This window comes from Sphaerulina musiva (genome assembly GCF_000320565.1).
Source record: "Sphaerulina musiva SO2202 unplaced genomic scaffold SEPMUscaffold_1, whole genome shotgun sequence".
NCBI classification, from domain to species: Eukaryota; Fungi; Ascomycota; class Dothideomycetes; order Mycosphaerellales; family Mycosphaerellaceae; genus Sphaerulina; species Sphaerulina musiva.
In genome coordinates, this window is record NW_016017383.1 from 769,073 (window position 1) to 791,332 (window position 22,260).

The 22,260-nt window shown below is 51.8% G+C and overlaps 9 protein-coding genes across 9 annotated transcripts; 6 read left to right on the forward strand and 3 right to left on the reverse strand.

Moving 5' to 3' along the window:
• The first annotated feature begins 64 nt into the window (after positions 1 to 64).
• Positions 65 to 1,064, forward strand: SEPMUDRAFT_145677 (SelR-domain-containing protein). The gene is made up of 2 exons (XM_016903196.1): positions 65 to 340; positions 419 to 1,064. Exons 1-2 carry the CDS (start codon positions 115 to 117, stop codon positions 796 to 798), a joined length of 606 nt encoding a protein of 201 aa, XP_016764551.1. The 5' UTR covers positions 65 to 114; the 3' UTR covers positions 799 to 1,064.
• Positions 1,065 to 1,763: 699 nt separating this feature from the next.
• On the forward strand, positions 1,764 to 5,128 carry SEPMUDRAFT_121961 (beta-Ala-His dipeptidase). The gene has a single exon (XM_016901742.1). It carries the CDS (start codon positions 2,097 to 2,099, stop codon positions 4,911 to 4,913), a length of 2,817 nt encoding a protein of 938 aa, XP_016764552.1. The 5' UTR covers positions 1,764 to 2,096; the 3' UTR covers positions 4,914 to 5,128.
• A 647-nt stretch (positions 5,129 to 5,775) lies between these two features.
• SEPMUDRAFT_152655 (alpha/beta-hydrolase) lies at positions 5,776 to 7,889 on the forward strand. Its single transcript, XM_016907478.1, has 4 exons — positions 5,776 to 6,131; positions 6,246 to 6,327; positions 6,700 to 6,768; positions 6,898 to 7,889. The coding sequence occupies exons 1-4, from the start codon at positions 5,883 to 5,885 to the stop codon at positions 7,851 to 7,853; spliced, it is 1,356 nt and encodes a 451-aa protein (XP_016764553.1). The 5' UTR covers positions 5,776 to 5,882; the 3' UTR covers positions 7,854 to 7,889.
• A 1,029-nt stretch (positions 7,890 to 8,918) lies between these two features.
• SEPMUDRAFT_145681 (uncharacterized protein) lies at positions 8,919 to 10,934 on the forward strand. The gene is made up of 5 exons (XM_016903197.1): positions 8,919 to 9,455; positions 9,520 to 9,953; positions 10,062 to 10,325; positions 10,377 to 10,479; positions 10,537 to 10,934. The coding sequence occupies exons 1-5, from the start codon at positions 9,401 to 9,403 to the stop codon at positions 10,710 to 10,712; spliced, it is 1,032 nt and encodes a 343-aa protein (XP_016764554.1). The 5' UTR covers positions 8,919 to 9,400; the 3' UTR covers positions 10,713 to 10,934.
• A 1,577-nt stretch (positions 10,935 to 12,511) lies between these two features.
• On the forward strand, positions 12,512 to 14,603 carry SEPMUDRAFT_55776 (phospholipase D/nuclease; the record flags this gene model as incomplete). Its single annotated transcript, XM_016909375.1, has 4 exons — positions 12,512 to 12,643; positions 12,710 to 13,124; positions 13,181 to 13,440; positions 13,503 to 14,603. 4 exons carry the CDS (start codon positions 12,512 to 12,514, stop codon positions 14,601 to 14,603), a joined length of 1,908 nt encoding a protein of 635 aa, XP_016764555.1.
• A 71-nt stretch (positions 14,604 to 14,674) lies between these two features.
• On the reverse strand, positions 14,675 to 16,198 carry SEPMUDRAFT_145682 (ribose-phosphate pyrophosphokinase 4). The gene is made up of 3 exons (XM_016903198.1): positions 16,097 to 16,198; positions 15,922 to 16,013; positions 14,675 to 15,748 (listed from the first exon to the last, which is right to left on the reverse strand). The coding sequence occupies exons 1-3, from the start codon at positions 16,168 to 16,170 to the stop codon at positions 14,949 to 14,951; spliced, it is 966 nt and encodes a 321-aa protein (XP_016764556.1). The 5' UTR covers positions 16,171 to 16,198; the 3' UTR covers positions 14,675 to 14,948.
• A 326-nt stretch (positions 16,199 to 16,524) lies between these two features.
• On the reverse strand, positions 16,525 to 17,793 carry SEPMUDRAFT_145683 (40S ribosomal protein S6-B). Its single transcript, XM_016903199.1, has 3 exons — positions 17,279 to 17,793; positions 16,914 to 17,087; positions 16,525 to 16,857 (listed from the first exon to the last, which is right to left on the reverse strand). Exons 1-3 carry the CDS (start codon positions 17,732 to 17,734, stop codon positions 16,762 to 16,764), a joined length of 726 nt encoding a protein of 241 aa, XP_016764557.1. The 5' UTR covers positions 17,735 to 17,793; the 3' UTR covers positions 16,525 to 16,761.
• A 220-nt stretch (positions 17,794 to 18,013) lies between these two features.
• Positions 18,014 to 19,543, reverse strand: SEPMUDRAFT_32881 (glycoside hydrolase family 51 protein; the record flags this gene model as incomplete). The annotated part of the gene is made up of 1 exon (XM_016908516.1): positions 18,014 to 19,543. The coding sequence occupies one exon, from the start codon at positions 19,541 to 19,543 to the stop codon at positions 18,014 to 18,016; it is 1,530 nt and encodes a 509-aa protein (XP_016764558.1).
• Positions 19,544 to 20,255: 712 nt separating this feature from the next.
• On the forward strand, positions 20,256 to 22,257 carry SEPMUDRAFT_145684 (MFS sugar transporter). The gene is made up of 5 exons (XM_016903200.1): positions 20,256 to 20,310; positions 20,386 to 20,951; positions 21,022 to 21,107; positions 21,185 to 21,507; positions 21,655 to 22,257. Exons 1-5 carry the CDS (start codon positions 20,284 to 20,286, stop codon positions 22,210 to 22,212), a joined length of 1,560 nt encoding a protein of 519 aa, XP_016764559.1. The 5' UTR covers positions 20,256 to 20,283; the 3' UTR covers positions 22,213 to 22,257.
• Positions 22,258 to 22,260: the final 3 nt, after the last annotated feature.

Consider the following 22,260-nt stretch of genomic DNA (forward strand, 5'->3'; position numbering starts at 1 on the left):
AGAGGGTCATGTACATGTACATGTATTGTATTAATTCAAAGAGCCTCTATCCCTCCTCTTTGGTCTTTCAATTAGCAACCTGCAACTTCGCCACCAACATCCTCCAGGGTTTAAATGCGCTTCCCGTCGATTCCCACCTTCATACGCACACTCTACGCCTTTTCGAACACCACCCTCCGCACACCACCAAATCCATTCCATTCCCTCGTCCGACCAACCGCATTGCGAGCGTCTATGCCAATTCCCTTTATCGGCTCTCTCTTCTCGACCGCCGAAACTCGCAAGATGTCGTATCCCGTGCAAAAGACAGACCAGGAATGGCAGGCACAGCTGAGCAAAGGTACCTTATAACATAGATCCAATATTAGCCTTGCCATCAAGATCAGAAAGCCAGCTAACCCCTCTTTTGCGCTTCCAGAACAATTCCGTATCCTTCGCGAAAAGGGCACTGAAGCTCCCTTTACCGGAAAATATGATAAACACGCCCCTACCGAGGGAGTCTACACGTGCGCGGGATGTGATGCTCCTCTATACCAAGCCAACCACAAGTTCAAGTCGGGATGTGGATGGCCTGCATTCTTTGATGCGGTTCCGGGGGCTGTCACGAGACATGTGGATCGTGCGTTCGGTATGGAGAGGACGGAGATTGTGTGTTCAAATTGCGGAGGACATTTGGGACATGTGTTCAAAGGAGAGGGATATGCTACGCCGACGGATGAGAGACATTGCGTCAACAGTGTGAGCATCAACTTTGGTAAGGATGATCCGGTGACCGAGGGGAAGAAGAGTGAGTTGTGAACCAAGTGGTTACTGCACAAAGAGGGACATGTTTGGATAGTAAAATGGTAGGCTTGGTGCCGCAGAGCAGCAGGAGTGATTGCCAATGAGTTATGAAATGAGATACGAACCCCATTATTCTACAGTACAGCTTCATACGCCTTGTACGCTTCAGCAAGAACAAGTATGCTTCCTGGAAGCAGCTTTTGCGTAGTGATCTGAGGCGTGACCAAAGTTGATAGGTATCATAGGTTATCGATCTGAGTAAAAGCAGAAGCAAAACCAAAAGTAGGCAAAAAACCCGTCTCTTCGTGGCGGGAGCGAGCATGTCCGCCCCAGCACAGCACGGCGAGAACAGCTGTCGTACAGAAGAACAGGATTGATCTATCACAATGATCGGCAGTAGCTCGGTATCTCGCCACTCAATCAATATGATGACCGCGATCCTGGCAAACAGCAGCGGTCGTCGGGTATGCGGTGAACACATGCCATGTGCCATACGACTTGTGTAGCTGTGCTATACTACTCGTGATAGGTACCGAAACAGCCGAGTGTCCACGTCCGCTGTCCGCATACGGTGGCGCATTGAACTGGAACCAAGTGAAACCCACGCTGCATAAGGTAGTCATACGTGATTGATTCGTGGCAGTAAACTTCGCGCGTGGTTGAGCAAGCCGACCGCGCTATGGCGTGCGTGCGGCGTGCACAGAGGACAACAAGGGCCCAGTGCGTACGGTATACAGTCCCCTATAGTTCTCCCCCGTCTCACCCTTCTCTTGTTGTCTTCTTCTCTTGACGGTGATGGATGCGGGAGAGGAAGAAGAAGCAGCAGCAGCAGCAGAATGCATCTGGCTATCCGCAGAGACTGTTCCGAAGGCTGGGGCCGGAGAGGGAGTTGGCAGTGGGATCTGGTTGCGCAACAGCACCAGCAACAGCAGCAACAGCAGGAGAGTCTGATGAACAGCTTGGAAGCAACAACCTTGCCCGGTGAGCATCTCCCTCATAATTATTGTTATCATCCTCTTCTACCAACCTGGCTTGCCTTACTTCTGCCTTACCTGATGCTTGCTGGATCACGGGAGCTTTTTCCTCTTTCCGATTGCTATCCATGCCACGCGCGGTTCATGCACATGATGATGCACAATTAATTCATGATCTCTGCACTCGACTACATGTACTACTGCTTTGTTGCAAGAACGAGTGAACGATGCCCTCTACCACCACCAACTTGAACTCCAGCAACCTCCACTCCGCACTCCATCTCCACCTTCCCTCCTGCATCGGCGGACTCCGATACCAGCGCGCCTCCCGGGTATGGAATGTCGTCGCTAATGACAGGCTCAGAGACCGACGACGCGAATCTGGACGCACCCCAGCCGTCACGCCAACAGCAGCAGCAGCAATCGCGATATGCGCTGAGTAGACAGCCCAGCCAGGGCGATGTTGGCGAGCCCACCAATGCCATCCCCACGCTCAGCCAACGGCTGCGACACACCAGCTCCATCCTTGCCATCGTCATTTCCGATGACCACATCTATGCTGGAACACAGCTGGGCGAGATTCTGGTGTACAGCTTGAGCACATATGCGAAGCAGGGCGTCATCGAAGGACATCGAGGAAGTGTGCTGGGCCTGCATCTCTCGCAAGACCAAACGCTCCTCTTCTCCAGTGCTGGCGACAGAATTGTCAATGTTTGGAGCACCAAGACGCTCAAGAGAATCTGCTGCTTGTACAGCTCCTTTGACGTGGGCGATGTCTTTTGCGTGGCATACTCGACGAGCTTAGAAACTGCCTATTTGGGAGCACAGAACACGACAATACAATGGTGCAGAATATCGCAGCAGAGTGCGGCAACTGTGCCTGCGCCACTCCGAGGAGATGATCGATTCTTCGACTCAAGAGGTCCTGGAGGTGTGCAGACTCCGAGACCCGCGGGCTCGGATTACGTGCCGCGACATGCGAGAGGCGGAGATGTCATCGAGATTGGAAAGGATAATGTGAGGCATTTTGCGCATTACGGTTATGTGTATTGCATGTTGTTGGCGAAAGATGGCGTGCCAGAACGATCTGGTGAGGATACACTGGTGACTGCAGGTGGAGATGGGACGATCAAGCTCTGGAAACTGGATGCGAAGAATGGAGGCGCCATCGAAGAGCTATACACGCTGGATGACGGGAGAGAAGAGGGACACTCGATCCTATCGATTGCCATGGACGGCTCATTCCTATACTCCGGTCGCAGCGGCGGTGAGGTCGATGTTTGGGACCTCGAGACTCGACAGCTCGTACGAAACATCAAGGCACACCGGGACGATGTGCACACGATTGCCGTGGGAGGTGGATTCTTGTTCAGTGCGGCGGTGACTGGCTATATCCGTAAGTTTGATCGCCAGTACCAGCTGAAGACGAGATGGAGAGCACACAACGGTCGGATTCTTGCGTCCGCGTTCTCCTACAACAACTCTCGACCCATCTATGCAACAGGATCGAACGACAACAGTATTGCCATCTGGGATGTTAGCGATTGCATCAGGCTCAGCATTATCCCCAGCAAGACCAGCAACGAGCAGCTGGTCGAGTCTCTTCGACGCTTCGTCTCCTTTCGTACTGTCTCGTCCGATCAGAGGCTGAAAGCGGACTGCAGGAGAGGTGCCTCATACCTGCGCTCTGTCTTTAAGAACTTTGGGGCCACCACGGAGATGCTGCCGGCGGAAGACGGCTGCAATCCTATCATCTTGGCACGGTTTCGCGGCAACCCAGCTACTGCTTCACAGCGCAAGAAGATCCTGTTCTATGGTCACTATGATGTTGTAGCGGCTAGTAACGACAGTGGAAAGTGGCATGTGGACCCATTCCAGATGGAAGGTATCGATGGATACTTGTACGGCCGTGGCACATCTGACAATAAAGGACCCATCATGGCTGCCATATTTGCATGCGCCGAGTTGATGAGTGAGCAAGCGCTCGGCTCTGATATCATCTTCCTCATAGAAGGCGAAGAAGAATGCGGGTCTCGTGGGTTTGAGCGAGCTGTGAAGGCGAGCAAGGACAAGATTGGTGACGTGGACTGGATCCTGCTGGCGAACAGCTACTGGCTCGATGATCGTATACCGTGCCTGACATATGGCCTCCGAGGTGTGATTCATGCTACAGTACAAATTGAGAGCAGTCATCCTGATCTGCACTCCGGTGTTGATGGCAGTGCACAACTGGACGAGTCGCTCAAGGATCTCGTCATGCTGCTCAGTACGCTCACGGGCAAGAACGGCGAGGTCAAGATTCCGGGCTTCTACGATCCTGTGCCGGAAATGAGCAAAGAAGAAGCTGAATTGTACGAGGACATCACTACTGCTCTGGTTTTGCGCAACCCAGACCTGGGCGATCAACGAGCACTTGCCACGTCGCTCATGCGGAGATGGCGCGAAGCCTCGCTCACGATACATCGTTTCCAGACTTCTGGGCCAGACAACGCCACGATCATCCCGCGCATGGCGAAAGCAGCGCTGTCGATGCGCCTCGTGCCGAATCAAGAAGCGACGGAGGTCTCAGCAGCATTGACATCATATCTCGAGGCAGAGTTTGAGAAGCTCGAGTCGAATAATCGCCTGCTTGTGACCATCGACCACAAAGCCGAGCCATGGCTAGGTGATCTCAACAACGATATTTTCAAGACACTTGAAGAGGCCATCATGGAGGAGTGGGGACCTATCGACCAAACTCATCACCGCAGAAAGTCGTCCGGCCACCCTCTGAAGATCACACCAGTCTCTCCGGAGTTTGACGGCCACTATCTGACGAAGCCGTCTCCAACGACATCCAAGACTCTGGCTAGTGGTAGTCTGGAACCGCTGAGCCCCATGACGCCCATGACGGAGATCACCAACAAACTTGAAGAAATTGCTACTCATCAAGAGGAGAAGCCGAGTCCCCGACGAAAGCCGCTCTATATACGTGAAGGTGGCTCGATTCCGGCGATCCGGTTCCTAGAAAAGGAGTTTGGTGCACCTGCTGCGCACTTTCCTTGTGGGCAGGCCAGTGATTCTGCACATCTGGACAATGAGCGCTTGAGGCTTGTCAATTTGTTTAAGAGTAAGAACATCATGAAGAAGGTGTTCAGGGATTTGCCGACGAAGTGAAACCTCAAAGCCTAGGCAGTATGTTTGCGCGCGTGTACTGTACATTATTTCATTGGTGTTTGGTGTTTGGACGAGGTGTGTGCGGTATGGGTCGGAGGTAGTGCAGGCGTCTGGGTTCTACTGTGGTTCTAGAAGAAACCAGGTAGTGTATCATAGAGACTGATAGAGTGGAGAAGACTTGCAGGCTGGCGCCAGTTGCTGCCACAGACGAAGCCCTTGGAGCTTCATATCGTTGGTCCCATTCCACAGCCCACATTACTTTTCTCCTCCGGATTCTGTAGACAGCACTTGATGCTGCTGCCATCATTGACCTCAACCTCGACTCGTTGTTTATTATTAGTATTCGTTGTTGGGTTTTCCTTCACAAAGTTCACGCCCTCACGACTCTCACGAGGACTATGATCCATCACATGGGGAAGTTCACACAACCATGTACAATCGATACAACGAGACATGGTTAAGCTCAAAATTAGATATTTTATTGATTCGGTTGGTTGGTTCTCGAACTTCTCTCCTGATTTGGGCGGCTTTTCCAACAGATACAGGATCTTCTAGTGAAGGATGATTGGACGAGAGCCCCTGGGAGCGCCGGGGATAGGGGGTTCATGTATGGAATCCAACTCTCTCTCTCTCTGAGTCTCTCTCATTCAAGTCTTACGAAATGAGATATTTTCTCCGTTCGGCATATTTTCGTTCTTTTTGCTGGAATACCTAGGTAGGCAGGGAGGGAGCGGGGCTAGGAAAGGTAAGGCAAGGCAAGCATTTAGAGAGACAAGAGGGTTTATTGAACTTTATTCTTATTATAAGTTGTGTTGTTGGTTGCCCGTAGGGGATGGATCGTGCCCATTTCGCTCATAAACTGTTCCTCTTCCGCAGAGCAGAAGTCTTTTTCCCATTCCTGCACAAACATCTATTGAACAAACAACCATTATTGCCTTGGGAAGTCAAGTCAAGTCAACTCAAGCCACAATGCCTCGTCAACAACTTTTCCAAGTCGTACTTTTGCTCGTCGCGACGCTTGCTGCAAGTGTACGAAGCGATCCCCTGGATAACTTTCCCTATCGCCGCGATGCCATTCTCGAGTACAAGCCGATGGAGGAACACGGAAGCATGAACGAGCTGCACAAACGAGCCACATGCATCCCAGATGGATGCCCGGATGGTTACCGACCACAAAGAATTGTTGATCCTGATTTTGGTAAAGTGTGTGTTTGCGTTGTAAGTATACATGTACCTTCCTTTCCTTACCTTACGTATCTTTGGTATTTTATTGTAGACGTGAAGAAGTTCGGTTTTTCTGTCTAATGTGGAAGAACAAAACAGATCTATCAGGCTTGTGGTACAGACAAGTGTAAATCGTACAACCAATGCAAGAACAATACCAAAGCGAAATGCAACGAGAAGGAACAATATTGTGTGTGTCATTGAACAACATCACACCTTATCGTCATGTACGACTATTGGTATACCTAGGTACGTAGCAGATGCCCCCTCCATCCTGTGCCCGGCACGACTAGGCTGGTTTCTTCTCTTTTCTTGTCTTTCACTTTCTAACGTTGGATTCAGTTTGATACACACACACACACACACACACACACACCCACCAATTTCATCATCTTGGGATTATGCAGAAGAGTTGTTGTTGTCTTGACTGGTGGTTGACTTGATTGAAGTTGTATGCGAGGCTACGAGGGCGTGCGGGAAGCGTTGTTGGATGGAAATTTGTGCTCTATGATCACACGACATGTACAATAGATAGGAAGCTATTGAAGACTCTCAATTGGAGCATGTCGGCGAGAAGCTACCTACATTGAACACGCCTCTTTGGGTGCTACTACCTCCTACTGTGGAATGGGTAAGCCTAGGCAGAGCAGCTTGAGAGCAGTTTTTGCCTTTGCAGCACCTCGGCAACAGATTTTGGGAGTAACCATCTTTGTGTGATCAGATCCAGACTTCTGTGAAAGCTACCTCCTACTGTACATAGGTATATGCTCGCCTACTCATTCATCGACATTCCCTTTCGTATCAACATCTCTCATCAGAACGGCCATGGCAGCAGCAAACTCATCCAACCCACCCCAAGCATCATACTCCAAGCACAACCTACCTTCCGGAGTAGCATATCACAAGTGGACCATCCCCAATGCACGCGCCATCTTGATCCTCCAGCATGGCTTTGCCGAATACTCGTTACGATACATGGATGGCAAACTACCTCTGGGACCACGCTTACAAGCCCTCGGCTTCGACATCTGGGCCATGGACATGTGGGGTCACGGAGACTCTCCCGGAGCGCGCAGTGTCGTACACATTGAAAAAGCAGTACAAGACCACGTCGCACTTCGTCGACAAGTAGTGGCAGAGAGCAGTAGCAGTAGCAACAATCTCCCGATATTTCTCATGGGCCATTCTCTCGGCGGACTGGTCACGAGTGGCAGTGTCACGAGCGATCCCACGGGAATTGCAGGTGTCATCTTGAGTAGTCCAGAACTGACGCAGCCTGTCAATGGTGTCGAGAGGGCAATTGTGGGCTTGGGAGCGAAATTCTGGCCCAGTGGTCCTGTGCCCATTCCAGCGAAACCTCCCACGGGTTTATCGCGTATACCTGCAGAAGTGAAACTCTTCGAAGACGATGAGCGGAACTATCATGGTGCAATTGGACTGTTGCTTGCTGCGACGTCGTTGGATTGTGGTGCGAAGATATGGAGAGGAGCAAAGGCGTGGGAAGTGCCGACGTTGGTGTTTCATGGCAATGCGGATCAGTTCACCAAGTTCGAGGCGTCGGAGGAGTTTGTAGGGAAGATTTCTTCGAGTGATAAGCAGTTTTATGCGGTAGAAGGGGGATATCATGAGTTGATGAGAGATCTGGACGCGGAAAAGGTGATGGACTTGGTGGTCGGATGGTTGCGAGAGCGGTCTGCATCGGTGAATCGACGGTGATAGTCTGTCTGTCTGTAGCAACCAATGATTAAACAATATCCTGGGGGCTCTGGGGGAACTCTGGATCTGGGAGAAGCTCGCTCAATTTCAGTTCAGAATTTACTGTATAATGAATATATAATATAACAAGCTGTGCTTTTCGCATGGTGTGTGCAGTAGTCATATGTGTGCAGACAGTACAAGTCACAGAATAGGTATTCAATCTTGCAGAATAAACTTCAATTGGGCATGCCACCTTCAGTTACATGTACCTCTTTCACAATACGAGCAAATCTCGTGGGCATCCCACCATCCCGGGCGTCTCCTGTCTGGGAAGTGCTGAGAGCAGGGGAAGACAAGTTAGACAAGGAACTTTTGCCGCCGCTCAATCTCTCTCGACTAGTCTCCTTCGTATCGCCGTGAACCCTTTTGCCCCGCACCACGCTACCTCTCCAAACTCCCCTAGCACCGCTCATCAAATATTCATTGATCATTGATGGATTCATCCACTGCACGTGACACTCCAAGGCCATCCAGGCACCTGGTCACCTACATAGCCACCTACCCAAGGTTACCATCATCATACATACCTACATTGCCTGTACCCCATAGAGTGTACAGTGTACACGGTGCCGCATGAAATTGTCTTGCCTCGATACATCAAACATGTACCTGAATCGGTGTATACCTGGACCTTGCTCCCAATGATGAGGCTGACTCTCCTACACCCGCGATGAGAGACGTTCGAGTTCCCAGTCGAGATATCATCCGGCATGCGCCCAGCCGTCCAGGATCCCACAAGCTACTCTTGTCAGCCGCTTAATTCGGACAGAGTCGGCCTGCTCGCACACTATTGATTGCCTGACCATGACCGTACAGGAGCGACAGCGATGACTAAAATGAAAGTGTGCGGCTGTGCCTCACCTTCGATATAGACATGTCCAGACTGGAGCTTGCCGGCACGAGAGATGCAAAGGATGAACATTCCCGGAGGAAAGGGAAAAGAGTCCCCGACACTGTAGAGCTATGACTAGTGCAGACTTGCAAGATTGTCGTCCGGGTGCCAGAGTGATTGGGAGGCAGGCAGGGAGGGCGTGCGGCGGCTCAATGGACGAGTGAATGATGGCGAGGCCAGGGGGGAAAAATGGCCGGTGGAAGCCGCAAAATTGCAACTCATCAGTACAGGTCGGGGTTGCGAACTGTATGCTTGTCAAAGACAAGCAAGACGATTTTCAGGAACAGGTATGTGCCCAGGTGGGACCCATGCACATGCTAATCTCAGTACGATGCCATGTACCCTCACGTTCCAGGTCAGGCCAGCCAAGCTCATCTCACCCAGACCTCCTATCAGCTGAATTGAGAAGACCATTATAAGCAAGCCATGTCGTTGCGCGCTTGACCTTTCTTCTTCTCGTCAACCTGAAGTCCACGCATTCTTCTTGGTCGCAGCAAACAATCTTGACTTCGGTCGTCCTCTCGTTCATACCAGCAACCGCTTCGGCAACCATACATTCATTCACTTAATCGTCGTTTTAGCACCTTCTCGCCGCCTCCAACAAGTTTTCAAAATGCAGTACCATTTCGCTGCCGCCGCGCTCGTCGCTGGCGCCATGGCTCTCCCAGGTGTGTTTTGGGAAAGCTGGAAAGCACGAACGGCGACAATGGGCGTGAATTTGACAGTTCCCAGGCTATGCTCCACCACCACCACAAGGCTACGGTGGTCCTCCTGAGAGCAGCACCACTCCGGTTTCCCCTGTGATGCCAACCAAGTCGTCTTCGATGTCTATGTCGACCACCATGCCAACTACGATGACCACGACGATGGCGACCACCATGTCTAAGTCGATGTCCTCTTCGATGTCGACTTCGATGTCCTCTTCGATGCCAACCATGTCCAAGTCTTCGTCCATGTCGATGTCGACTTCCATGCCGACCAAGTCGATGTCGACTTCCATGTCCAAGTCGATGTCGTCTTCCATGTCCAAGTCGATGTCGACTTCGATGCCGACCATGTCCAAGTCGATGTCTACTTCGGCCAGCACTCCGTGCCCTTCGACCCCGGTCAAGTCGACCATCACCATCACCTCGACCATGCCAGTCCACCCAACCCCCACCGGACCAGTAAGTAAATCGTCGTGCGCTGCTTTGGGAATTCATAGGAGCTAGAACTCTGGATTTCGTGCAATTTGTGCGAAAAATGGCAATACGGGTAGCTGACAACCACTGCAGACGCCAAACTCCCCGGTCCACCCACCGACCTACGGCCCACCACCGGGAAGCCCAGTCACCCCACCAAAGGAGAGCCACCCACCGACCTACGGCCCACCACCGGGAACCCCAGGTACTCCTCCAAGCAGCCCAGTCACCCCACCAAAGGAGAGCCACCCACCAACCTACGGCCCACCAGGTACTCCACCAAGCAGCCCAGTCACTCCACCAAAGGAGGGCCCACCAGGCTACGGTCCTCCAAACTCGCCAGTTTCTCCACCTGCTGTAAGTCTTTGTATACTTTGCCCCGATCGACACCAGCTGACAATAGCTTAGTACCCACCAACGACCCCTGGAAAGCCAGAGACTCCTCCTTCCTCTCCAGAGCAGCCACCAAAGCCATACTACCCGACTCCATCGACTCCATCGGAGCACCCAGGTATGTCTTCTACGTTTAACACGAATATCGTGTTGAGATACTAATGAATGGTCCCAGTCTACCCAACTGGCACTGCCCCATGCCCACCAGGTGCCTACCCAACTGGTTCCGGTGTGCCACCAACGATGCCAATGCCAAGCAAGCCAATCACCCCATACGTCGGCGCTGCCAACGCCCTCAACGCCGCTGGCGTCCTCGCTGGTTTCGGTGCCGTCCTCGCTTTCTTCCTCTAAGCGATGTGATGACACTCGGTCTCCATCTTGGCCACTGATCGCGACGCTCAGGCACAAACGAAGCATCATACACGCTGCGCTCTTGGATTCTTCGGTGGTACCTTTGTGGCGGTTGTAATAATCAAACGATATGTAATCAGAACATTGGCTGGCGCTGGAAGATCGGCAGCGGTATATGATGGTGTCCCTCACCCTCACCCCCTCCTCTATAACAAGTTCCCCTCTATAAGCTGTGCAAAGCTGTGCTGTTCTTTTTTTTTACTACTACTACTGAGTAGTTTTCTATTTTACTATTCGCTTCTCTCTTTCACAAGTGGGTGCGCGAACGACGTAATGAAACAATATCTCTCTTATACTCTTTATCTCCCTCTGGTCTGTGCTGTATACTTCTTTGATTCGCCTAGAGCCCAATCCATTTCCTATAGAGCAAAGTGATTACGTCGTTGTCGCTGCTGTTGCTGCTCCTGCTGTCAGACCCTATGTATCCTTTTGGGAAGATTGGCTCGCATCGGAGAGTAGGTACATGAACTCTTGTTAGTCTTGTGTAGATTTCGGAGTAGGTAGGCGTTGACGGGCGCTTGTTACCTTACCCATGATGTCGAATTTGGTACTACCTCCATGCTTAGTCACCTCAGTGATTGGACTTCCCGTCGACGGGGTCGTTTCCGAGAGCACCTTTTTGTTTTTCTCTTTCTTCTATTGCTACATCCATGGATACCTACCTTACCTAGATACTTCAAGACTACCTAATACATATAGTATTATCAAGCTTCTCGCAGAGATCTCGGGATGGACAAACCTCAGTATTGCTACCTACCTATGCTCCAATTGAGTGCCTGTACTTTTTGACAGAAGCTAGCTGACCTAATCGTGCAAAGACAACTTTTCGACTATCCCCAGATCTGCACGTGTTTTTTTGCTATTATATCTGGCCCGCGGTAGCTGGCCGACATCGCAAGCTAAACTTACCCTACTGTCGAAGGTTGTCCAAGACTCGGCTACTTCTTCCATATCGTCCTGTTCTTCTTACAAGCGCGAATGTCGGCATAGGAGAGGCGTAGGGGTTGCAGTCGAATGAGCGGCCAAGGGAGTACACTCAGTGAGGTCTAGTAGAAGCTGCCCAAACAGGAGACAAGGACTGAGGTGGATAATAGTATATATGTTTTGGTCGCAGAGGAGAGTCTTTGATGCGGAATCTTTGCACTCTACTAATCGGTCTTTGTGCATCGTGCGTACAAGGTCTTCTTCCGGAATGCTTCATCCTATATGCTTGGATTACTCTAAGCCCATGCTGTCTCCGCAGCCCTCCGTCTTCCAGGTTCAGGAACAATATCCAATGGAAATCATATCAAGAGAGTGTAGCAGCCAATTGATATCAAAGTTTAGGTGCCTAGGGAGACTGGTGCACCTGCTGGTATGCGCCGAGAGCAGCATAGAGAAGCCCATTGGCCTTGATGGGCACAAAGTCTCCGGAAAGAAATGTGTCAGACTGCTCGTATACATGCACTACCGTCGGTGACGCTGCAGGACTCGAGACGAGCTCGCGTCGGCTAAAAGGTGAGGTCTGTGGCCTGTCGCTTCTGAACCAGAGAACAGACTCAGCTGCGTACGTAGTCCGATACGTCATCCTTGATACTCTATTCCAATTCATACATGTATAGGGAGAGAGGAGAAGAGTTAATGGACCTGAGGTATCTGCTTCAGACACGCCAGCCACCATCGTTCCGACAATCCACTTCACTTACACCAACATACAAGCAAACAAGTGCACCTTGGCAGAAGCTTGGCATTCTGCCAATATGGGCAAAGATCCTCGGAGCCGCAGCAAGATCGAGCAACTCTGCCGTGCACAAGTGTCAGTCAGTGCCGAGTATGCAAAGAATGCAGAACAGACGCCAGGCGAGATCGCTCAGAAGCTGTATGGGAGCCATGTCAGTCGCCGCTTGTCCACAGAGCATCCATCACAGATGTAGATTGAGCTGCTGACCAACTAACAGCATCTCACCAACATCGTCACACCAAAACCAGATCAGCAGGAATCCGCCTCGCAGAGTGACCTGCAGTGGGCTCAGAGTTGTGGCACGTTCGGAGATACTCAGCCAAGCGAGCTGTTCCTGCATGCCTTCCACGATCTCTTGCAATGTCTGGAAAACGACCCTGTTGCCGATTGCGTCTCGCCGCCACTGATTGGCTCGACCGGCTACGTTCCCATGACCATCATCGCGCCTCTGAACGATCAACTTCGACATATGTCGAATCTGATTGTGCGCGCACAGCATGAAGTCTTACTGGCGACCAATTTCTGGAAGAAGAGTGGCGCCAGCACTTTTGTCAACGATGCACTAATCGAACTCTCCAAACGGGCAGGTGCTCGTGGGGGGAGGGTTGTTGTCAAGATCATGTTTGATCGGGGTACGAGATGTCCAGTAATACACGTATAGCTATCTGTGCTGACCTTTTCTGACCAGGTGCTCTGAAGCAGGTGTGGAACAACCACCAAGACGTGAGCTCAACAGGATGGCAAGCAGCTGGGGTTGGTCTGCCACCACCGGAACAAATGCCCAATGTAGACCTTGCTATTGTCAACTTTCACAGACCTCCACTGGGCACGTTTCATTCCAAGTTCATGATTGTGGATAGACAGATCGCGACCGTCTCGAGTAACAACATTCAAGACAACGATAACCTGGAGATGATGACCCACATTGAAGGTCCCATCGTTGACTCGGTGAGGAGTATCATCCCATGGTGGTGTTATTGAAGTCATGTCCGCTAATGGATCACCTTTAGATATGGGAGACGTTCTTGATCAGTTGGCACAACAAGCTAGAGCCGGCGTTACCTTGCAGAGCGACACCTGCTACAACGCGACCACCACCAACATACCAATTAGAGGCGTTCACATCACTGTTCGAGCAGGATGGATCTTTCCGCCTTCCCGAAAGGCCTTTCGACCAAAATCTCCCCGAACATATGCCCGGCAAACCACACTACGACGACACCATGCATGACGAGATCCAACGCATGCGATCTACGCTCCGACCCCTCGAGCCCACAGAGCCACACGTCAACGCCGTAGCTCGTCACCTCAACAAACCCACCAACCTCTCCCTCAAACCCACCGCCAGCGACCGAGACAACAATAACAAGCTCAACTTCTTCCCCTTCATCCCCATCCCAAACACCTCCCCCGTCCCCATGGCCATGTGTTCCCGCAAACCCTACGCCAACATCACCAACGACTCCCTCTTCGTACCCCAAAACGAAGCCTTCCTCTCTCTAATCCGCAACGCCCAAAAATCCATCTTCATCCAAACCCCCGACCTCAACGCCAAACCCCTCTTACCCGCCCTCCTCTCCGCGATCCAACACCGCCAAATCCGCGTCACATACTACGTCTGTCTGGGCTACAACGACGGAGGAGAATTACTCCCCCATCAAGGCGGCACCAATGAAATGAATGCCAATTATTTATACTCGCAATTAACCACTCCTGCAGAAAAGGCTTTGTTACAAGTATATTATTATGTCGCAGCAGATCAGACTCGTCCGATACATAATGTGTGGAAGCAAAGGTCTTGTCATATTAAACTTATGATTGTGGATGATTGTGTGGCGATTCAAGGGTCGGGGAATCAGGATACGCAGAGTTGGTTTCATTCGCAAGAGGTAAATGTGTTGATTGATAGTGCGGTGGTTTGTAGGGCGTGGAAGGAAGGGATTGAGAGGAATCAGAATACCCATTTGTATGGTGCTGCGAGTCGGGATGATGGGTGTTGGTATGATCCTCAGACGGGCAAGTTGGCCGAAGGGAGTTTGGGGCCGAAAGCTGGTCATTTCTCCTGGGCCAAAGGTGTCATTGGGACGGTGAAGAAGGCCGAAGGACAATAGTGCGCCTTGTACACAGAGAGGGACGGAGGGATACATAGGGGAGATTGCACACATGTCAGGATAATAGACCCCAAAAATTGGATTGGTGCGTATGTGAGTACATGTATCCCAAAAACGTTTGTCCCAAGACAAAACCGACCCTCCCATGCAATTATCATGACTTCCCATTCATCGCTCTCATCGAGTCTACTCCTTCCGAACGCCCTCGCATGCTACTTACGCATCTCATGCCCATCCTAGAACTCCTTCCGCGGAGAGTGAAAGATTGCACAGTAATCGCCATAACCAGGTTTTGTTGCTGCTTCCTCGGTTTGCTATCTGTCTGCCCTTCTACACGCTTACCAGCTATGCAGGCGCATGCTTAAACAGGAACGACACGGACTCTCCGTTGTGCGTCCTCCGGATCGCTTCCGCCAACGTGGGGGCAATGTCGATGGTATGAATGCGATCACACAGGGTCTTCTTCTCCTCGTGTGGAACGGTGTTGGTCACAACCAGCTTCTTCAGCTGGCCACCATTGAGCTTCTCGATCGCATTTCCTGACAAGATACCATGTGTGACGATGGCAATGGCTTCTTTTGCGCCGTGTTCCATCACTACATCAGCAGCTTTCACCAGTGTGCCGCAAGTGTCTGCCATGTCGTCCACGATGATTGCAATCTTGCCCCTCACATCACCGACCAGAGTCATCCGGGAGACCTCATTCGGTCTAGCTCTCTCTTTGTGGATGAGGGCGAATTGCAGGTCGAGAGAGTCCGCTATGCTCGTCGCACGCTTCGCGCCTCCCGCATCTGGTGACACGATGACGCAGTCGTCCACTTTCAGGTTCTCCCTGATCCACCTGAGAGTACTAGGCTCAGCGTAGAGGTTGTCTACGGGCACGTTGAAGAAGCCCTGGATCTGTGAGGCATGCAAGTCCATGGTGATGACATGTTGGCAGCCTGCAGTCTGCAGCATATTTGCCATGAGCTTGGCGGTGATGGGAGCCCTACTCTTATCCTTTTTGTCCTGCCTCGCATATGGGAAATTGGGGAGGACAGCGGTGATTCGGCGCGCGGAGGCGGTTCGGCAGGCATTGATCAAGATGAGCAGCTCCATGATATGATCGTTGATGTTGCCCGGCTCTGTCGACTGGAGGATGAAGACTATAGCCGTCAGTTAGGCCCTCGCCGTCACCGTCGCCGTTTTTTCTGTGTGTCCGCTGCTGTTTTGGCCATATCTCGCTGCTAAGGCCGCCACTGCTAAGGCCGCCGCTACCTTCATCCCTCGAGAACGAACAAAGGCGAGGACGAGGGAGTAAGAGACGAGTCTGACCTACCATCTTCGTCGCGAACTGATTCTCCGATGCTGATGCTCGACTCGTTGTTCGAGTACTGTAAGACCATGATCTTAGCAAGATCTATGCCCAGTCTGCGCACATGTTGGTCAGCATACGCCAACATGGAAGCTGCCATGCGCCCAGTCGAGAGATTTTTTTTGTGATTTTCGCGTACCGATCGGCAACCAGCTTCGCCAGCCCGCCATGGCTGTTACCAGTCAACAACTTGATGCTGTTGGTGGTCGACATGTCTGCGCGACTCGGGTGATGAGCTGTGCAGCTGAATGAGAAGAGTGTGTGGTGTCATAGTGGAAGTGGAAGTGGGTGAAGAAGAGTGGTGGGGAGTTTTGTCTCCATGGAAGGGAAGGAAAGTCTAGTGCCCGCATTTGCGATCAAGGTATCTACGGGGCCGGGCCGAGCATATAAAAAGCGGTGCTTCTTCCAGTGCTTCCGCGAGGTGTCAAGTGAATATACTAGACGCCCTGGTGAGGCCTGCATAGAAGAGCACAGTTTCTGAGCCATAGAGAACCAGAGAGTCGCTAGTGAAAGACTCGCGAATGGCAGTTCCTAGGTATACTAGAGGGAATGGGTAGGCGAAATTGGAGAGAATCAATTGAGAATGAAGCAACTGGGTGAGAACAATTTGTTTGCTGTTCATTCCTAGCCGCACTGTGCGGCGTCCTGAATCTGCAGCTACTTGCAATTGCGAAACTCACCCATCCACGCTGGATGGTGCGCATGTAGCAGGTATCTCAATCATCACGAGGTCGTCAAAGGGTCCTCGCTCGAGCACAATGCATAACCCGTCCCATAGCGCCATGTCTAACACTTTTAATACGCTTACTTGCGCATGCTGGATGCACGACGCTTCTTGAGGTCGGCAACCTTGGCCTTCTCCTCCGAGACACGCTTGTGGAGAACCTGGGCGTACTCGTTCTGCCCGTTATGTTAGTGATAGTTTGGGCGGAAAATGAAGCGTATCCAAGACTTACGGCGGCATCCTTGGAGGCCTCTGCGCGGCGGCGCTTGAGTGCGACCCTGTGGCGCTTGTGCTGGAGACGCTGAGGAGTGACCAGACGCTGGATGCGTGGAGCTTTGGTGTATGCCTTGGCGCCCTCCTTGCCCTCCTTTGGCTGGACCTCACGACGAATGACAAACTTGCGGACCTATTACATTCATGTACGTTAGCAACAGTGGTTCGGTCTCAGGCTCCGAGTTCCGGCCTTGGGCAGAGGTGTGGTTCGTGCTCGTGCTCTGGGCAGAACTTCGCTCATGCTCAAGGCAGAGAACTCAGACTCAGCACACGCGCAGAGGCGAGGCTGGCGAAGAGGAAATAGAGCCTCAGAGAGGTACTCACATCGTCTTCCTTGCTGAGACCGAAGAAACGGCGGATCTTGGTCGCGCGCTTTGGACCCAAGCGCTTGGGGTGTACGGTGTCGGTGAGACCTGGAATGTCTGCATCACCCTGCTTGACGATCGACAGAGCGAGGACCGACAAGTCCATGGCGACGATGCATCCACGAACAGACTTTCTCTTGCGCTCTCCAGTGCGGCGTGGGCGGTAGCAGCTGTGGCCATCGGAGAGGAGGAGTCGGACACGAGTAGGGTGCATGACACCCTGCTTCATTGGGAAACCCTGCTTGTCGTTGCCGCCGGTGATTCTGAAGATGTAGCCCTTGAACTCGTCGCCGACGCTGTCACCTGGGACTTCCTGACCCATGCGGCGGTCCATGAAGACACGGAGCTTGCGCTCATCTTCAATGTCGATGAGCTTCTGAGAGCCATTGGCTGGGAAGGAGATGTTGAGCTTCATCTTGACTGGTGCTCGTCAAAATATCTCCTGTGGTTAGTGAGTGACGGTGTTGGTCGAACGCGATTGTGGTCGGAGGAAGAAATTCGAGGTTTGGCTCCTCCCGCAAAATGGCGGTGGGCTTGGCAGGTTTGAGTTTCAATTTCCTTTTCAGCCTCAGGCAGAAATCCACACCAGTCAACTAAGGTACCCCAAAGTACATTTGTACGCAATCTACCTGTACCTCCCATGTCTATTGTGATGTACCATCTTGTCCTATGTACAAGCCAAGCGCCAGTTCGATCATACCTTCCACCGTAGCATGGTCATGCTCTGCTTTGGAAATGTGTACTTGGGCTCACATTTCCATTCGCCCTCCTGGACGACGACATTCTCCTCCCCAGCAGTATTGACGACATCCCACTTTTTCCCAGTCACGGTATACACCTTCGCTGTAGTATACACTCCATCGAGAGCGACCTCAAAATTCTCCTCTAGATGCAAATTGACTACAACCAGGCTGGCCCACCCATCATCATCAATCGCAGCAGAGACATCCAACCAGGGCATGTCCGCAGCAGCCTGCAACCATTTCGGTTCCGTTTCGCCATCATACACTGGACTGCTGACATGAGTCGCGATAGTGTGCCCTCTCATATATTTACAGAAGAGCAGATATGGCCACCAAGTGGTCTGCTTGAGGATTCCCTCTTTGGTCGTCATCAAGGGTGAGATCACATTCACACTTTGAGCAATGTTTGCCATGCCAACGTACTTGCTTTGCCGGATGAACACATTCAGCCATACTGCCACCGCCAATGCGTCCGACAAGGTGTACTTCTCCTCGGCGCCTAGGTCTCCTGGAGCTCTTTGCGGGTCCCAGACATTCCACTCATCGAAACAGATGGTCTGTCTGGGGACCGAAGCTGGTACCCCGTTCTGGATCCTTGCCAAGTCAATGAGTCCTGCGGCGATCTCAATAGCTCTCTCCGCTGATTTGGGAGCTACGCTGTTCTTTACTGGGTCGCTGCTGGCAGTGTAAATGTGGATGCTATGCAGGTCGATCAAGCTCGCAGTCACATTTCCAGCTCCGAGAGCATGCTGGTCCCATCGTATACACTCTTTCAAGACGTGAAAGTCCCACTCGGAATGACCAGTCTCGCCACAAAGGATCAGGGTGATGGAGGGATCGATGAGCTTCAAAGCTTTTGCCCACTGGTATGCCTTTTTGGCATAATCTTCCTTGGTCATCTGCTCCACCTGCCACGGACCCCAACATTCATTACCGAGAGCCCAATACTTGACATTATATGGCTCTTCACGGCCATGGCTCCGGCGCAAGTTGGCGTAATAGGTGTCCTGGCTAGAGTTGCAATATTCCAGCCAGGCCATTGCCTCGTCAAGCGTCCCAGTGCCGAAGTTCAAAGCAAGATATGGCTCGGTGCCCACGGTCTCACACCACTTCATGAATTCGTCTGTACCAAATTGGTTGCTTTCGATCCCCAGCCATGCCAACTCGGGCCTTCTGGGCCTCTTCTCCCGGGGGCCGACACCGTCGATCCAGTGGTAGGTAGCGAGGAAGTTCCCGCCAGGATACCGGCAGTTTGGTATTTTCAGCTCTCTCATAGCTTCTATGACATCCTTGCGGAACCCATTTTCGTCGATCAAGTCTTTATTCGGGTTGTCTGGATCGTACAAGCCTCCATAAATGCAGCGCCCCATGTGCTCGGTGAAGCCGCCGAAGACATTGTCATTGATCTTGGAGAGCTTGCGGTTGGGATACACTGATATGAGAGGTTGGCTGCCTGGCTCAAGCTTCGTAAAGGTCGTCATTGTTGTCGAGAGCAGCACCACAAGTCCAAACTGACAGAATCGACAGCACAGCGAGAAGAACACAGTTCACTTCTAATAATGACTACCCCCACCCGTGTTCTTGCTGCTAGCCAATGCTAGGATGCTCACAATCAAGTGGGTCTTCTCGAGTGATAGGGCATTATGCATTTTTGTCTTACATGGATGGGCCGACTGTTCGCCCATGTCAATATCTTAGCCAGTCGGTCTGCAGTCTGCACATGGCCACATGCAATAATGATATATGCGGGCGCAAGGCCAATGGCGACGAGAGCATACCTCTCACTGGTGGAGGCATGATTATCCGTGTCGCTAACTTAGAGTACGGCACAAGCTCGACCGAGGCCAATAGAGTTTGTTCTCCGCATTCGCACTAGAGTTCCCCATGGCCCATGGCGCCAGGGACCCACCAGACTTCCCCGAGAGAGGTTGTATTGTTGTTGATGTGATGATGGGCGGCGTCCGGATACTGAACACGGGGCGCACGAACCATTCCAACGACGTATCAGAGCCTACCTGAAGAATATGGAGACATTCCTTCCGGATCGGTCCAGAACGCCACCAATGGGAACGCCAGCTGCTCGGCATCGGGTTAAAAGCAGACAGACATGGGTATCGAACAATGAGCATGGTTAATAGGAGAGTACATAATGGGGAATCACCCCATCGCGACGCAGGGAAGGTCAAGCATTCCAATTCATTCACAAGCTCATTTTTGCACGATGGCGTTGCCACCGAAGTGGTACCAGGTGAGGCTTTCTATCGGAGCCAGCAGCGCAAACAACAACCACCTCCACAACAACAGACACTAACATGAATGCAAGTTTCTCGTGGCTGTCTTCGCCTCTCTCGGCTCCGTGCTGTATGGCTACGACTTGGGAGTCATCGCAGGCGCAGTCGCATCGGACAACTTCGTCAATACGTTCCAGCCTACCAAGGCCGAGACAGGAGCAGTTGTATCGGTCTTCACTGGTGGAGCCTTCTTTGGAGCAGGCCTGGCAGGACCTGCTGGCGACTACCTGGGACGAAAGAAGACCATCCTGATTGGTGCTCTGATCTTCATTTTGGGAGGCGGCCTTCAAACCGGTGCTCAAGGGTTGTCATATCTCTATGCGGGACGAGCAATTGCCGGCGTGGGAGTGGGTTTCCTGGTAATGATCGTGCCTCTCTACCAAGCAGAACTCGCCCATCCTTCGATTCGAGGCAGAGTGACTGCATTGCAACAATTCATGCTGGGAATCGGAGCGCTGGTGGCCTCGTGGGTGTCATATGCGACGTATACATATATCCCTGCGAGCAGCAGCCAACAGTGGAGGATCAGCTTGGGCATACAGGTCATTCCTGCTGGATTCTTGGCGGCTTTGATCATGCTGTTTCCAGAATCACCGCGGTATGTTGCTGTCAATCTTCCAACTTCACTAGTCCACCGCATCTCACTAACATCGATGTCACAACAACAGATGGCTCATCGATCACGGAAAGCCCGAACTCGGCCTCAAAACCTTGGCAAAACTGCACGCTCACGGCGACGAGAACGATCCTTGGGGTAAGAGCTCTGCCCATCGTATATGACGAAAGACGCTGGCAACATATGGGCGCTGACAAAAACCTGGTAACACACAGTCCGAGCCGAATTCGAACAAATCCAGGACATGATCACATTTGAAAAAGAAACCGAGGCCAAGTCATACACCGAACTCTTCACTCACCGATCCTCCTTCCGCCGATTGCTCCTCGCCGTGTCGATTCAAGCTTCCGTGCAGATGACTGGCGTCTCTGCAATTCAATACTACTCTCCGACGATTTTCGCGCAGATTGGAATCCCCGGGAGCGAGACGCTCAAATACCAAGGCATCTCGTCGATTATTGCCATTATTGCTCAATTCTGCTGTATCCTGTTTATCGATTATACCGGACGAAGATGGGCGATGATAGGAGGAAATTTGGTAAGTTTCTTTCTTTCCTTTCCCTTTCCCTTTCCCTTTCCCTTTCCCTTTCCCTTTCCCTTTTCCTTTCCCTTTCCCTTTCCACTTTCCACATCTCGGAAAAAAAAACATACAACTAATCCTCCCCTTTTTCTTCCCCTCCTCCAGGGAAATTGCCTCACCTTCATCATCGCCTCCATCCTCCTCTCCAAATTCCCCCCGGGAGAATCCAACAACAAAGCCGCCTCCTGGGGCTTCATCGTCATCACGTGGATCTACAACTTCTCCTTCAGCGCCACTAACGGCCCCCTATCCTGGATCATCCCGGCCGAAATTTTCGACACGCGCACACGCTCCAAAGGAGTCAGTATCGCAACCATGACATCGTTCGCCTTCAACACAATGATTGGCCAGGTCACACCGATTGCGATTGAACGCATCGGATGGAAATTCTATCTCGTGTTTGTCGTGTGTAATTTTACGAATGCGATTTGGTTTTGGGGCGTGTTGCCCGAGACGAAGAAGTTGCCGTTGGAAGAGATGAATTATTTGTTTACAAACGCTCCCTTGTTTGTTCCTTCCATGCATGGCAAGGAGGCTTCGTTCCGCAAGGGGGATTTGGAGGAGAGGGTCATGAGGGAGAAGATGGCGTTGGAGGGAAAGGGGAGGTTAGGGAGTGTGGTTAGTCATGTGGAGGTGGAGGAGGAGGAGAGGGGGGCAAGGTGATGATGGAGCAAAGGAAGCAGGCAGGCAGGCATTGGGCTACTTTTCTTC